Source organism: Anser brachyrhynchus (genome assembly GCF_964034855.1).
Source record: "Anser brachyrhynchus genome assembly, chromosome: 6".
In the NCBI taxonomy this organism is placed as follows: Eukaryota; Metazoa; Chordata; class Aves; order Anseriformes; family Anatidae; genus Anser; species Anser brachyrhynchus.
Genome location: NC_137700.1, coordinates 41,354,629 through 41,368,901, shown reverse-complemented (window position 1 = coordinate 41,368,901; position 14,273 = coordinate 41,354,629). Strand labels below are relative to the sequence as shown.

Below are 14,273 nucleotides of genomic sequence, written 5' to 3'. Positions count from 1 at the left end.
GCCCGGCCGGCAGATTTGCGTCACCCAGCAGCGGCGCGGATCCGTGCCAGGCGCCCTGCGTGCAGCCCCGCTCCCCGTTTTATCCGCGTTTCCTCGTGTCTCCCTCGAGGAACTTTGTGGGGCTGCTGCCTGCCTTGCAGATAAATTATTTGCTCAGCGCTTTGAGGGTGTTATTTATGTGCGGCTTTTTATTATTGTGCCAATGACAGTAAATTGCCACATGCTGACTGTGCGCAGTAAATCGCCGCACGTGGCGCTCGGTGTCAGGTCCCTGTGCAGACAAGTGCCACCAGCCGTCACGGGTCCCCTCTCCGGCAGAGTCCCAGCCTGCTCCATCTCCCCGGGCCGGGAAGATGCTCCATGGGTTTTCCCCACCACCACGGTCCTGCCGTGTTTCAGCAGCTCAGGAAAACCTTGGCCGTGCCATCAGTGCGCCGTGCTCCGTGCCGATGTGCACCCGTGGTGGCTCCGGCCAGGGGAAGGACTCTCGGGGCCGTGCCAGGAAGAGAAACGAGCCCATCGTCCTCCTCTTCAGTTTTGCTCCATTTCATTGATTTTTTGGCAAACGCAGCCTCGACGGTACGTGACTGTGCAAAATATAGCGCTGGACAAAGCGCTGTTGACTCACTTGGAAAATGTTCTGCTTTCTCAAGCCATTTTCCACAGCTTCCTTTTCTGCGAGCGAGGAGACTGGCAGGCCGGGGCAGCTCGCCGTTTGCTCCCGCGTACACGTACCCTCGCGCAGATGTTTCCTGGCCCTGCGGCCACAGGATCCCCTTTGGCACATCGTCCTGCCTGGCCTCTCCAGCGTGGGCTGCGGGCGCCTGGGCTGGAGCATCCGCGGGTGCTGGCAGAGCCGGGGAGGTCACAGGGTGATGGAGGCACCGGCACCAGCGCGGTGGCAACGTCGTTCTCCCAGAAGGCAGAAATTCAGCAGTAGGTGTGTGCCGTTTCGGGCCGTCACAAGGGTTGGTGAATGCTGGTTTTGGGGTGCCAGCATCTGAGAGCTGTGGGGGGAGCAGGGACACGGGGGCTGGTCCCAGGCTGGCTCCTGGGGTGGTGGCAGGAGCGCGGTGCCCAGGACTGCAGGAACACCGGCGCCGAGCCCAGTTGGCTGTTTGGGGGCTGTTGTTTTTGTTTGGGAGCCTCAAATAAAGACTTCGTGCCCCTGCTGGGGAGCGGGCGTTGGTGAGGCGAGAGGGTCCCGGTGTGCCTGTGCCGGTGACACAACTGGCGGGGGACACAAGGCCGCGTGGTGGCACCCCCCGTGAGTTACAAGAGGAGAAGTCGGGTGGGAACGCTCAGCAGGAGCAGGTTTCCACTGAGGTGGGCCGTCAGGGAAATCTCGAGTCCCACAGAAAGCATTTTGTCAGAGAAATTCAAGGAGAGGTTTGGAAGTTTGGTTTTAATTTCCGTAATGCCTTGTGTTGTAATTAAGGGTACGAAGTGAGGCCACTGTAGTATAATAATAGCACTTCTGTGTCGCATATAATGCGAAGAATGTGAAAAAGGAATAGGGCTGAAACTCTCAAAAATGTGTTTTTACCGAAAGAAATCCATATTATTGACGTTTCATCTCAACTTGGGATAAGCTGGGCTATCAGCACCTCTGAACTTCCCCAGAGATAAGCCACTCCAGCCCCCGAAGCTTTACCAGCCCTGACTTCAGGCTCATACACCGCTCATCCCAAAGCACCTCCGTCTCCATCCGTCACGCTGCAGTGACATGGCGGAGAGAGCAGCTCGGCCCCGACGCCAGCACCTCCTCCGGAGAGGACCTGCAGCCTCTGGGCTCCTGGGATGCAGGGGAGAAGCCGGAGGGGCTGTGGAAAACCCGCCGCTTGCAAAACGTATGTAAACGCATATTTTTGCAGCCCTGCTGGCAGGAGGAGCCGCCGGTGCTGGCTGGAGGTGCTCAGGCTGCCGTGCGTCTCCGCCGGCCGGGCTGTGCTTACTCTGGCGCGGGTTTAGCGGCCCCGGCGCGGGCGCCTGGCAGCCGGGCGTCCCTCCAGGGGCACGGAGCCCTCCAGGGGCAAAGCCCTGAGCTGTGGGATCCCTGCTCTGCCCTGCAGGGACGGGGCCGTGGGCACGGCAAGCTGGGCACCGAGGGAATCGCTGCTGGGGCTGTACGATGCCCCGAGCGAGCGCGTTGCTCCAGCGCGTTCCGACGCGGTCGGTGTCTGTTAGGGAAAATATTTGTTCTTGGCAGGAAACGAGGATTTCCTCCAATTATCGTTACGAATGGATACTGGGCCGAGAGGCTGAGCCCCAGCGTGCGGGCTGCTGGGCACGGGTGGGACGGAGGAGCCCCGCCGAGCGCTGCCGCCGCTCGCCGGTTTCGTGCGTCTCCCCGCCCGCTTTCTGCCTCCTGGGTTTCGGGGTTACGCCTCTTCTGCGTTTCCCTGGGGCTGTGCGGCACCAGCGGGATTCCTGCTGATGGCTCACGCAGCGGCTTCTTCCTTTTGCATCGGTGGAAACCCGCTGAAAATCCTCACTGTGGTTGGGGCAGCTCCAGAGCTCCGGAGACGAGAATAAAGCTGCGAGTGGAACCAGGTTAACTCTCCCAGTCCCAAAGGCAGCGTTAATGCTGAAGGCTGCATCAAAGCTGCCTTCTTTTATTTTTGTTGGTTTTATTACTGCGGTGTGAAGCAACTTGGTAGGATAATAGGTATTTCTTTGCCTGCTCGTGACAAGCTGTTTTTCACACCAGGCAGAATAAAAGCAAAATTGTCTGTGAAAGCTGCAGACCTTCAAAGCAGCATCCACGCAGACAGCCAAACGCCGGTGCCCGCTGGTGCAAAATTAGGATCGGGGCCGTGTAAATATTCCCTTTCGTTAGGGGATGAGCCCTCCCCTGGCTGGCCGGCGCCCCGGGACTTGTTTGGCAGCGCGAGGAGGTGGGTGCCTGCACACCGAGTTACTGCTGGGGACCCGCACGGGATTTTGGGGCCAGTAATGCCCGAGGGATGGCCCCAGCTACCCGGGATGGAAATGTTCTTCCACTTCTTTCCCCCGTGAGCTCAGCAGCGCACTGCACCTGGAGCTGTGCCCGCCGGCAGCTCAATGCCTCGATAGATACACGCGGAAAAAAAACGTGGATGGGTTTGAGCTGCCTGACGCAGCAACGCCCGGGCCTCTTCCCCAACCTCTAACCCGGCTCCGGCCCCGCAGCAGACACCCAGGGCTCAGTTTGCGTTCCGTCTCCCCTATAACAGCCCTCTGTGTTTTTTCTCCTCAGGTATTTCGGTCGTTTCTTCCCCGACACTCCATCCATCACCGGGAGCCCGGCCCGCGGGCGGCGGTGCCGGTGTCAGACCTGCAGCCCCCCGGCGGCGGTGTTGATTTTGGAAGCGGGGGCTGCAGCGGCTGGCAGCGCTCAGCCGTCGGGGGAGGCAAAAAAACCAGCGGGCGGGGCGCTCGCCCTAAAACCAGCCCCGGGAGAGCTCGGCCTGGGGATGAGGTCTGAGGAAGCGGTGAGGCGGAAGAGCCTTGAACCCGAGCGAGGCGCAGATGTGTGCGCGTGTGCCTGCTGTGCGCCACAGCGGCGGCCGCGATGAGGTTACGCAGAGCTTTAGAGACAAAGGAAGCCCGTTTTTGTCTGCAGCCACGGGGTGCTCGCCGGCAGCACGAGCGCGGGGCGTGCGGGACGCAGGTGCCACGCGGGACGTCGCCGTGCCCCGGCCGATCAAAGCGGCAGACAGCGATCGAGGACTGGGGGCGAGGGCGCCTTGCAGCAAGGGGCTGACAAACAGGAGGCGTTCGCCTCCCACAACGAGCAGGGCAGAGGGGTCCCCGCGGCTTCGTTCCACCAAAGGGCAGCCGGGATGGGGACACCGGCGTGGGCTCAGCAAGCCCTCTGCAGCAGGGAGGCGGCGCGCCTCGCCGGTGCCTTCTCGCTGCGGGTTATTTCCAGCTTTCTGCAGAAACTGTAGCGCAGTGTGCTAACGGGAGGTGATGACAGCCGAGTAGGTAGGGCCGGGATCGCTGACAGCTCGTAGGGTCGCACCTTCGCTGAGAAAATTGTGGCAATAACCTGGCAGGGTGGAAAAAAAAAAAAAAAAAAAAGGGGGTTGTGCAAAAGCCACTCCGAGCGTTCCACCACGGGGCTCACGGGCGTGCTAATATTTATTCTAGCGCAGGCACCGGGGTCTCCTTGTTTGAGGGAGACGCGTTTCGGGGAAAAACTCACAGTCGGTTATTTTATGAGGGGGAGAGTTTTACGGAGAAGTGTTACCGAGGAATTTCTCCACCTTTCTCGCTCTCAGGGCTGCCAACATTCAGCCTGCATCCCTGCCTGCCGGGCGCACAGGCAGCGGGAAGGAAAACCTATGGAAACTTGCTCCAAAACCTATGGAAAAGGATGGATGCGGGGGGTGAACCAGTTCCTGCAGCTCCTGCCCCTCAAAATCCCGAATAAAACCTGGAGTGGAAAATGCGAGGGACTTCAGGGGCACTTGTCCTTCGTGGCCTAGCGTCGAGCAGTCACTGTGTTCGCTGTTGGCCGCTTCTGGAGCTCCTAGCTTTTGGTCCCCGTGCATCGTGGAGCGTCGTGGAGCACCAGCACCCCCTCTGCGAGGCGGACAACGTGCCCTGAGCCTGCCCACCACCGCGCAAGAAGCTCTGGGCTCCGGTGGCTGGCCGGCGACGGTGGCTGGCGGCTCCGCGGCTCGTTTCAGGCGGTCAAAAATTTCTCACTCGTGTCTTCAGCCAGTTCTTCAGAATCCGGCAGGGTGTCTGGGTCCCTGCGTGCTCCTGGGGATCAGCAGCAGCATTGCCGCCCTTCGCACCCATCTCCTCTCCGAAAGGAGCTGGGAGCTGGGCTCGGTTAGCAGAGGGCGGCGAGCGGAGGGAAGGAACAAGCTTCTGGAAGCGCCAGGGTTTTATTTGTGAAAGGGATTTGCACTTCTGAGAGCACTGTTGACTTTCGGGAGCCGTAGGCTTTGAAGTGCCCAGATCACTTTCAGAAACACGCTCGCAGGTTTTTCTTAAGTACTTCGAAAATGCCTCTCGTGTCCTCGGGCCTCCTCCGGGCGCGGCAGGAGTTACAGGTTGGCCGTTGACCAGCGCGCGGATCTCTGCGGGAAGCGTCCTAGAAGGCAGGCCACGTGGAAGGGCACAGCTCGTGTTCAAGGTCTGGAAAAGTTCAAGGTTTGGCCGGCTGCTGCCTCATCCTCTGCGACGACCCGTTTTACTGCGGCGCGGCGCTCAGCGTAGTGCCCAAAGCCTTGCACACCTTGGTGCGGATTCAGCCCCATTTGATTTCGAAAGAAATAATCGGAGCGCGAAGGAGGCTTTGACCTAAATCCCACGGGAGATAACATAAGGGGATGATGTGGCTTCAGCCAGAGCCCGGGGTAGGTTATTTTGGTAGAGTTACTCCCGGCTTAGCTGCGTTTGAAAAGTACCCAAGGAACAAAGGCCTGGAGCGAATACGCCTCCTGTTCCCGGGAACGCCGATCGGGGAGTTTGGGGCCAGGCTGGCTCCTGCCTGAGGAAACGTGCCCCGGCCTCTCGCTCGGGGTGCCTGCTGGCCACGCAGCACCGAAACTCTCCCGGTTACTCCAGTGCCTCTTTGTCCTGGCTCGTGGAGAAGGCCTGGGTGGACACGGCGCAGGAACCCGCCGTCCCCCAGGCACATGGGTGCCCAAACGGCTCTCTTACAGCCTCCTGCTGCCACAGGCGATGCCAGCAGTGACTCCAGTTTGACAAGGCGCCTAACCCACGTCTCCAACCCAGCTGGGCTTCGTGTCCTAGTCGCCTGCCCTCGTTCTTCCCCCTTTTGGTGTCTTCAAGCTAAACCTCACCCTTTTTAGACCCTTCCTTGGAGGCCAGCTCAGCCGCACTCCCCCTCCTTGCTGCTCCGGGCTCTCGAAGAGCTGCTGACACGCGGCTTGCAGATTTAACCAGGCCTCTAACCCCCCACCCAGGCCGCTCAAGAAAATACAGACTGATGCCTGGAGCTGGTGAGGCCTCTGGGGAATCCCCTTGGCTCGGTCATCCCACCGAGACGTGAGCTGCTCATAACTCGTCCTGGTCTTGCACCTTTGCAGTAGGCCTCTCCTGCGGTCAAGGCCTGAGCCAGGTACCCGTGCCGGGGTCTTCTCGTCACGTCTGTTTGAGTCGACTCTGTACAAAGCCCACCCCAAGACGGGAGAGGAATGTCGGAACCAGGAGCCCCCGTCCACTGCAAATATGCTTCAGCTCTCAAAGCACGCGTAAATCCCACGTGAGCAGAGGAGAGCTTATGGAGACGGGAGAGCCGAACGCTTGTTCATGGAGTTTCTAAGGATCTCGGGGCCATGGGTTAGGTGAGCTTCTTCAGCTAGCAAGGGTGTTTCTTTCCCCTGTCATCTAGTGGATGCACTTTTGAAAGCCGCCTGCTGGCACGCTGGGAGGTGAACAGTGAGCAGCTTTGTCGGGGTGGGAGCACACACGTGCCTGCTCTGCGCCTGGTTCCCGTCGGTGCCTGCCCCTTATGGGGTCCTGTGTGGTGCGGTGCAAAGCCAGCCCTGGCCGTATGGGAGAGGGCGCCCCGGGGCAGCCGGAGCACGGGGCTCACGCCCACGGGTCGCGGCAGAGGACGAACGCCCCTCCCCGGTCCTGCTGCACCACCCGGGGAAAGAAAGGGGGGGAAAACGACTTCTTCAGCGCTCACAAGTGCCCCCGGGGCACAGCCCGAGCACGTTGTCTGGCGTTTGGTCTGGTGCAACGCCTAAGGCCAGAGCGGTGGGTGCACAGAGCGGGCTAAAACAGGCACTTGGGGTAGGATGTGGCCAGGCCGTGTTGCTGTGGAGCGAGTGCTTGGTGCCGCAGTGCCTCACGCTTGGTTTGCAGCCCGGCCTCTTGCGAGGGCGTCCGCGGGCTGCTGAGATGCTCCCCGGGCTCTCGTGGCGCGTCTGCCTTCTGCCTGCTACGGGCACGTGCGCGGCCCCGCAGCCAGCATCAGCAGGGTGCCGGCTGTACTTCGCCTTGTGTCGCTACGTAGAGGTTAGTTTGCTCCTTAAAAAGCAAAGCGGAATGGGTCCGGTCAGTTGCTTGTGTTGGTGCCTCCTGGGGAGGCTGTGGGAGCTTTGCTGGGGGGGCGGATTTTGAATGCTAGGAGCTCCTCATCGTCCTTAGGATTTTGAGGCCATTGTGAGGAAGTGGCAAGACGTGAACCGCATCAAGTTTTTGGGAAAGGCATCGGGCCACGGAGCCTTTTCCATGACCGGGATGAGAGGCACAGAGCCCACCTTGGGGTGCCTTTAATAAGGGCGCGTAGTCAGGACATACCCCAGCGGAGGGCTTAGCAGGGGCTAACGTTTCCATGAACTGCTTTCAAAAACAGAGTTTTCAGACAGACTCGCTTCATTTTGGCGGAGCAGCTCGGCACTGCCCTACTCGTGTGCCGTGGAGGTGCGCGGGGTGGCGGCAGAAACGGGGCCGGGGTGTCTGCGTTGGGTGCCATCGCCTGTTGCGTGGGCTGGGCTGGGCGCTGGAGGGTTGGAGCTGGCAGGGACGCGATGTTTTCATCCCCGAGTATTTTGGCCGATCCGTTCGTTTCTTTCCAGGCTCAGGGGCTCGCAGGTTTGGTGGCCGTGGGGACGTCTAAACCTCAGCGCGGCTTTTAGGATCCTTTTAGGATCCCCTCCCGCGCCCGTCTCAGCCGCCCCCCTCTCTCTCTCCCCTTGCTCTTGCAGAACCGCCAGACTTTCAACAGCCTCAGCTGCCTTAGCGCCGCGGCGGAGGACGGCGCCCAGCGGCTCCCCGACGCCCGGCCGTGGCCCGCGGCCGGCGGCCCCGCGGAGGTGATGCCGGGCAGGACCCCCGCCTGCACCCCGGTGCCGGAGCCGCGCTCGCGGGGCGAGGAGCGCCGGGCGAGCCGGGACGACCTCTCCTGCGAGGAGTCCGACTGCGGCGCGGCCGAGGACGAGGGCGGAGGGAAGGAGGAGGACGCGGCGCCCTGGCGAGGTGGCGGGGCGGGCGCCGAGAGCCCCTTCCAGCTGGATGGAGAACTCGACATCGAGCAGATCGAGAACAACTGAGGGCACGGGGCCGGCAATTTGGGGTCTGGGGTCGCCAGCACGGTGCCGTGACGTTCTCCCGGGGGTCTCCCTGGGGTCTCCCTGGCGGTGGCCTCCTCCCGCCAGCCGTAGGGGACGAAGCAGCTTTGCCAAAATTTCATCAGGTATTTAGAGCAATTTTGTGTGTGTGTGTGCGTGCGCGCGTGTGCGTGTGTAAATGTTGAAATTCTTTGTAACTACTGTAGCCAGATATCAGCTAGTTTGGGCAAACTGCCCGTCAGGCTTTGGAGATGAGGTACGGAGAGCTCCAGAAAACTCACAGCTCTCTCTTTTGGCCTCCGCCGGCGAGGAAACAACTCGTGCAGACGTAGGGTTGCAGCTGAGGGATCCGGCCACAGCCTCCCAGTTCGCCCCTGCGCTTGTTTGTAAAGCAAAAGGAAAAAAACCACCATGGGGGCGGACTGGAAACCTGGGGGAAGGACGAGGGCATTGGCTGAGCTTTGCCAAGCGGTGGCTGCGGGGTGGCCGGGGCTCCCCAGCCTCTGCTCCCGGGCTGCCACCGAGCCGGGCACAGGCCCAGGCCCTGGCAGGAGCCGGGGAAGGCGCCGGGTGCCGAAGCGAAGCCGTCCCCATCCCGCACGGCCCCGTCCCTCCCTGCCAACCCTCCCGTCCCTGGCAGTGCCATCGGATGGAACCTGCGAGTACTTCGCTGAAATTTGATAATGGTAAGAGCTGGATTTTTTTTTTTTTTTTTTTTTTTAATTTTCCTGACGAGGAGCTCACGGGCTGCCTCGCCCCCGCCGCCCCAGCAGCGCTCGGATGCCTTCCTGCCGTGCTTTTTTCTTCCCAGCCCCTCTCTCACCCGCCGGGACAGGGCCCCGCTGGGTGCCCCCGGGGGTGACGCGCCCACCCAGCGGCGGCTCTGCCCGCGGCGCTCCCGGCCGTGACGGGGGTCCGTGTCCAGTGCCGTGGGATTACTTGACGAAAGTAAGCTGTCAAAACGCTGAAAATTCAGGTAGCAGCACTGAAAGCTTCTCCTCTCCTTGTGCCTTTTGGAAGCACAGATAAAGCAGCGAGCGTTACGTGTGTACGACAGGCACTCCTCGGGAAAGTAAGCTGTCCGCTCGCTAACAGCTTTAGAAGGACACCTGCTTTTTTTTTTTTTTTCCTCTCCCCCCCTCCTTTTATTTTTTTAATTTAAATCTACAGGAAAGCTGTAGGAGCGGCTTCCAGCATCGCCTGCAGGTTCCTTGGGGCTCACGGGTTGTTTCCCGAGCTCTGCGAAAGCGAGAAAGGAAAACCAGTTCCTAGACCCCCGACACCAATTTGGGCAGGTGCCGTTTTTGGAGGGGCTCGGCACCCCCGTCGGAAAACCCTTAGGAGCCTGTCAGTCAGAAGAGGCTGAAAGCCTCCGCTACAGGTTTTATTAATCGTTGCTGGTTTTGTTACTGCACTTTTTTTCGACGGTGGCTCGGGGTGCGTGGGCGTCCCCCCTCGCGGTGGGAGCCGTCAGCTCCATCGCTCTACGCCTCCCGCCCGACGGCACGGCAGAGCTTCGCACAGCCCGGCAGGCAGGGCAAGCCCGCACACATTTGGGGTCTCTTCATTTCGGGGAATCCTCCAGCTCCTTAAAGTGTCCCTGTTAAGACATCCCGGTTCAGTTTTCAGCCCGCCCGTTGTGGAAGGGCCGGCGGCACGCGGTGGCTACCAGCCCGCGTCCCCGGGAGCGCCGTAAGCGGCTCTGAGTCTTCCTGCTGCCCCCACCCCGCCACAACTGACACGGTCCCGGCACCTCCTCAGCCGGGTCCCCACCGACCAAACCCGACAATGCCCCCAGAGCCGCGGCTGGGCATCGTGTCCAGCACCGCGCCGCGGCGATCCGGCGCTGCCCCTGGCTCCCGCGGGACCCGGGGCGCGCTCTTGCCTATGCATAACGGGGACTGTAACTCACAAGGGCTTCTGTCTCCTCTCCAAGGGCTGCTCCCCGTGCCGTGCCCCCCCCAGGCGGCAGGAGGGTGCCCAGACGGACCCCTACCCAGCCGTACCCGACACAGACGTAGCACACAGTTTACACGCAGCACAACCCGTTTGCCTTACTCAAGACGCTTCTCCAGTGAGTCGTGGCCTTACCCTGGGCGCGCGAGCTTAGACGCAGACTGCAGTTAGCTACGGTTTGTAGGCCACAGCGGGGCTCCGCTGGGCGTTCCCTTGTCGGTTCTGTGTGATTCCATGTACTTGTTTTCAGTTTAAGAAAGCCTTACTTTTAAAAAAGTTTTTTTTTTTTTTCTCTCTCTCTCTCTGTAGAGGTTAAAAAAAAAAAAACAAACATTTGTGGATTTATATATATATAAATATATATATAAATAAAATAATGAAAAATATTAAATATAATATAGTACGTGCCTCAGATTCAGGGGACATCCTGTTGATTGTAAAGCTAGCAGCGGCGGCGCTCCTCGGCACGCGGTGGAAGCCGGGCGAGAGCCGCCCCGTGCACCGCAGCGACACCAGCTGAAAAGCAGGGCGCCCCCCCGGGGGGGCCGCTTCGGGTTTTTAAAGGACTTCACCTCTCACGCAGATGCTTTGGTAACCCCTGCGGCAGATCCCTGCCGCCTGCCAGAATGTGATTTTAAAATAATATGCAGACACCTGACCTTAGTCTTTGCTAGGTAGCTCACAGGCTCGGTATCGGGAAGATATTTGGGGACTTGCTAAAGGCACGGCCCAACCCGCACAGCAGCCATTGCAGGACAATAACAAGCTTTAGCAGCAGCAATAAGGTTTCATCAGTGCGATTCCTGAAAAAAAAAAACAACAAAAACCACACAGGATTTTAACGGGAAAATTCCTAGCACCGGTAACACACACGGGGAGCTTGCTGTGTGTGTGCAGCTCTTTGAGCCTGTTCTATGAAAGATTACATCTTAAAAAAAAATAAATAAAAAAAAAAGACAAAAAGAAGCGTTTGTAACATAGATTGTAATTTTTCATGTTATAGCGTAGCCTATTTGGCCAATAAAGTCGTGTTTCAAGTGCATTGTTTAAAGCTCCTGGCCGAACAGGATGGCAGACGTACGTAGGACATTAGAGGATTGTAGCAGTGCTTTACGGAGTTTATGGTTTTGATGTTCAAGAAATCAAAAGAAGAGGATGGCCAAAAAATAAAAATAAAAATAAGCCTTCTGAAGCTATGACCTGTAGTAGCAAAGCCTCCCTGTTACTTGCACAAGCGCAGAGGTATGTGCGTGCACCCGGGGAGGGGCTGCCGAAGGCGCCCCCGCCGTTGCAGGCTGCCCTCTCCCCGGGCGGGCGAGAAGACTGCTGATTTGTACCCTCTCCATGACTTGATTGCACTAGAGCAGCTCAGTCTCAGGAAATTGCTTGTTACTTTTACTGTGTAAATAAAGCTTCCTGGTTCAATAACCCCCGGCCGGGCCGGCCGGCGTCTCGCCTCTCTGTGCTCCTGCGGCCGGGCGCGCCGGGGTCGGGGGGGCTCTCTCGTGGGGTCGGTGCCAGGTATGGATGTCCCTGCCCCGAGTCGGACCACAAAAACGGGCATTTTGTGGTGCTGTGCACAGGGAGACGCGGTGCATCCCCCCCCGGGGGGTCTGGGGGAGAACGACCCCCCGGCTCCGTGCAGCCCAAAGAGGTGATGGTGAAACGCGCCTCGAAGCTGGAGCACCACGCAGCACTTCATGCTCTGTGTTTAAGGTCAGGGATAACGTCCCACCCCGTAAAATAAAACCTGAAGCTGAGCTAGACCAGGAGCCCATGGCGGGGTAAAGGCACGGGGGGGGGAACTCCCTGGGGAAATAGGGCAGGAGCCACCTGCAGCCCTCGTGCGCAGTAACTCGCTCTGTAGAGCCGAACGGAGAAGGGCTGCGCTTCCGTAAGGGAGCAAACAACGTAAAAAGCCTCAGGACAGACAGGCAGGATGTTTAGCTGCCTAAATTTAATCCGATCGAAGCGATAGGCTCAGTGTAACAGAGCAAAAAGGAAGAATTACAGGATAAAATAACTTCTTGGTGCCCCGTTGCGGCCCTGATGTTGGACCGGGCTTTCAGGCGCCCTTCACGTGTGCGTGGATGCGCACAGCGCTGTAGACTTTGGCTGAACCGCTACCCGGAGGATGAAGGATACAAAAACAGAACGAAAGACTGCACTAAGGTCATTTTCCCAGATGCAGTTTACTTTATTATAATTTAATTCCTAGCCCACTTTCCCCTTCTGTCCCCACGGGGTGCAGTGGGGCTCAGCAGCCAGCCGGTAGCTCTGCAGGCGAGCAGCTCCAGCGCGCCCGGCTGCGGCTCGCGGGCTCCTCCAGAAACACAGAGCAACATTTCGGTGTCCTTCAGCAGCTGGGGCGACCTCACGCTGCTCCGACTGTCGGAAACACGGCAGGAATTATCACTCGCCTCCTTGCAAACTCCAAAAGCAGCAGCCGAATGCAGCCAGAGCACGCTGCCCGAGCGCATGTGTATGTGTGCACACGCACACACGATTACGTGTGTTTGAGTAACCTTCCCGTGGTCCCACAGGAGGCCTGGAGCAGGTTAAAATTCAAACGGCCTCATTCCTTTCCACTCTACAGCACAAAGCCTGAGAACCAAGGGGGTGCAGAGCTGCTGACCAAGCTGGTTGACAGGGGACTTGTGCCCCTGAAAGGGCGATCCTCGCAAAGATGGGCTGGGCACCCACGGGGGCAGGGGATGCCAGGAAGCGATCCCAAATCTCTAATTCTTCTCCCCATTTTGAGCCCCCGCCCCTTCTTGCCAGGTGCAAGGTGTGCAGGTGCTAGCAGGCATGCTGCAAAACTGTCAGGCGAGGGAGAAACAAATCCCCGGGCATCCACCAGTCGCTGCTCAGCGGCGCATCCCCTCGGGCACGCCGAGCGCTGCCCAGCAGCAGGCCGTGGCTGCGCTGGGGGTGCAGGTACCCCACGGGCACACGGTGCTGGTGCAGGATGTGTCTGGAGCTGTGTGAGGGTCGGTGCCGACCAGGATTGGAGCAGGAGAAGGCAGGAAACCCGTGTCCCGCTGAAACCTGCGTCTGCCTGCCAGACCCCTCTGAAGGAAAGGAAAAGCCATCAGCCCCGTGGCCCCGCCGGCGAGGTGCTGCGTGCCAGCTTGTTCCTAGGAGAGCATTTCAGATCCCACAGAAACCCCTGCCGGTGCCGAGCCAACTGAACACAGCAACACCAGGGCTAGCTTCACAGGACTGTGTTTATTACTGACACGAGGACACAATTATTCCATGATTTGTCACAGCATTACCGAATTCCTGCGCTCTAACCCAGGGCAGTACCAGACAGCGGCTAATCGGGGCAGAAACCCAACTACCAGCTCGCCGAATGTGCCTGGTGCTCTCCCACGGCAGGGATTTGTGATGCCCGTACCTCTGTGGGAGCGTGCTGGTACGCAGCCAGACCCCGCAGAGCCGTGCCGGTCTCCTCCACCCTCAAGGACATCCTCACCCCCGCCTCAGGCACCCCAAAAGGCACAGTGCTGGCAAGTTACACAGCAAAGCAAAGGGGTCTGGGTTTTGAAGCCATCCCTGCTCCTCGAGGAGCTCCGAGCTTCACCCCGGTGGCTGGAGTTAGGCTGGGTCAGACGGAAAGAGCCCGGTGGCACGCGGTGCTTCTGGGACTGCTCATTCCGCCTGTGCTGGCACTTGTACGGCACCGAGGGGAGGAAACCTCAAGTGCACAGAGGACAGAAGATTCGGCGTCCCCTCTGCTGAGGTTAGTATCTGGTTTTAGTACCTTTACGGGGAACGTTTGGAAACACAGGTGCTGCGCACCCGTGGGAGATGGAGAGCGCAGACTGAGCAGCTGGAGGCAGCGTGACGTGCCGGGCCTCGTCCTTGATCCCGCAGCTCCGCCACCGCGCCGCTGGTGCTACAGCTGGCTGAGGATAACGTCGACCGCCTCGGCCAGGTTGTTCACGTAGGCGTCAGGCTTCACCTGGGGGTGGTTTTCATCACAAGGCCTGCGAAGGAGACAGAAGGGAGAAGTGAGGGAGGGCAGGCTCCCGGCCGGGGTCCTTCTGCGTCTGCTCGCAGAGCCCGGGGTAGCTCAGGGGTGGCCCCAAATGGAGCACCCCTGGCTGAGCAAGGGTCTCAGTCCTCTTTTCTGTTCTTCCTCCCTTATCCCCTCTCCTCTCCCTACCTCCCTCACGTTCTGACCTTCCCTGTGTGCTACAGCAGATCCCATGTACTTGCGCTGGCTATTTTACTGGGCAAAGCCTTGCGAAGACGATGCTCTCCATCCTC

At 59.5% G+C, this 14,273-nt stretch overlaps 2 protein-coding genes across 8 annotated transcripts in view; one reads left to right on the top strand and one right to left on the bottom strand.

Annotated features, from left to right (window-relative positions):
• Positions 1 to 11,426, top strand: part of FAM53B (family with sequence similarity 53 member B) — a 50,977-nt gene extending 39,551 nt beyond the window's left edge. For 3 of the 5 annotated variants that reach the window (XM_080598687.1, XM_080598689.1, XM_080598688.1), the window contains one exon: positions 7,680 to 11,426. In XM_080598687.1, coding sequence (XP_080454813.1) covers positions 7,680 to 8,024 — 345 coding nt within the window. In that variant the 3' untranslated portion in view covers positions 8,025 to 11,426. The remainder of the gene's footprint in view (positions 1 to 7,679) is intronic. The other 2 variants (XR_013953234.1, XR_013953235.1) reach the window with 1 other exon arrangement.
• A 1,781-nt stretch (positions 11,427 to 13,207) lies between these two features.
• Positions 13,208 to 14,273, bottom strand: part of LHPP (phospholysine phosphohistidine inorganic pyrophosphate phosphatase) — a 91,301-nt gene continuing 90,235 nt past the window's right edge. For all 3 annotated transcript variants that reach the window (XR_013953236.1, XR_013953238.1, XM_080598691.1), the window contains one exon: positions 13,208 to 13,990. Coding sequence is in view for 1 of the 3 variants with exons in the window: in XM_080598691.1 (XP_080454817.1) it covers positions 13,900 to 13,990 (91 nt within the window). In the remaining 2 variants the exon portion in view is untranslated. The remainder of the gene's footprint in view (positions 13,991 to 14,273) is intronic.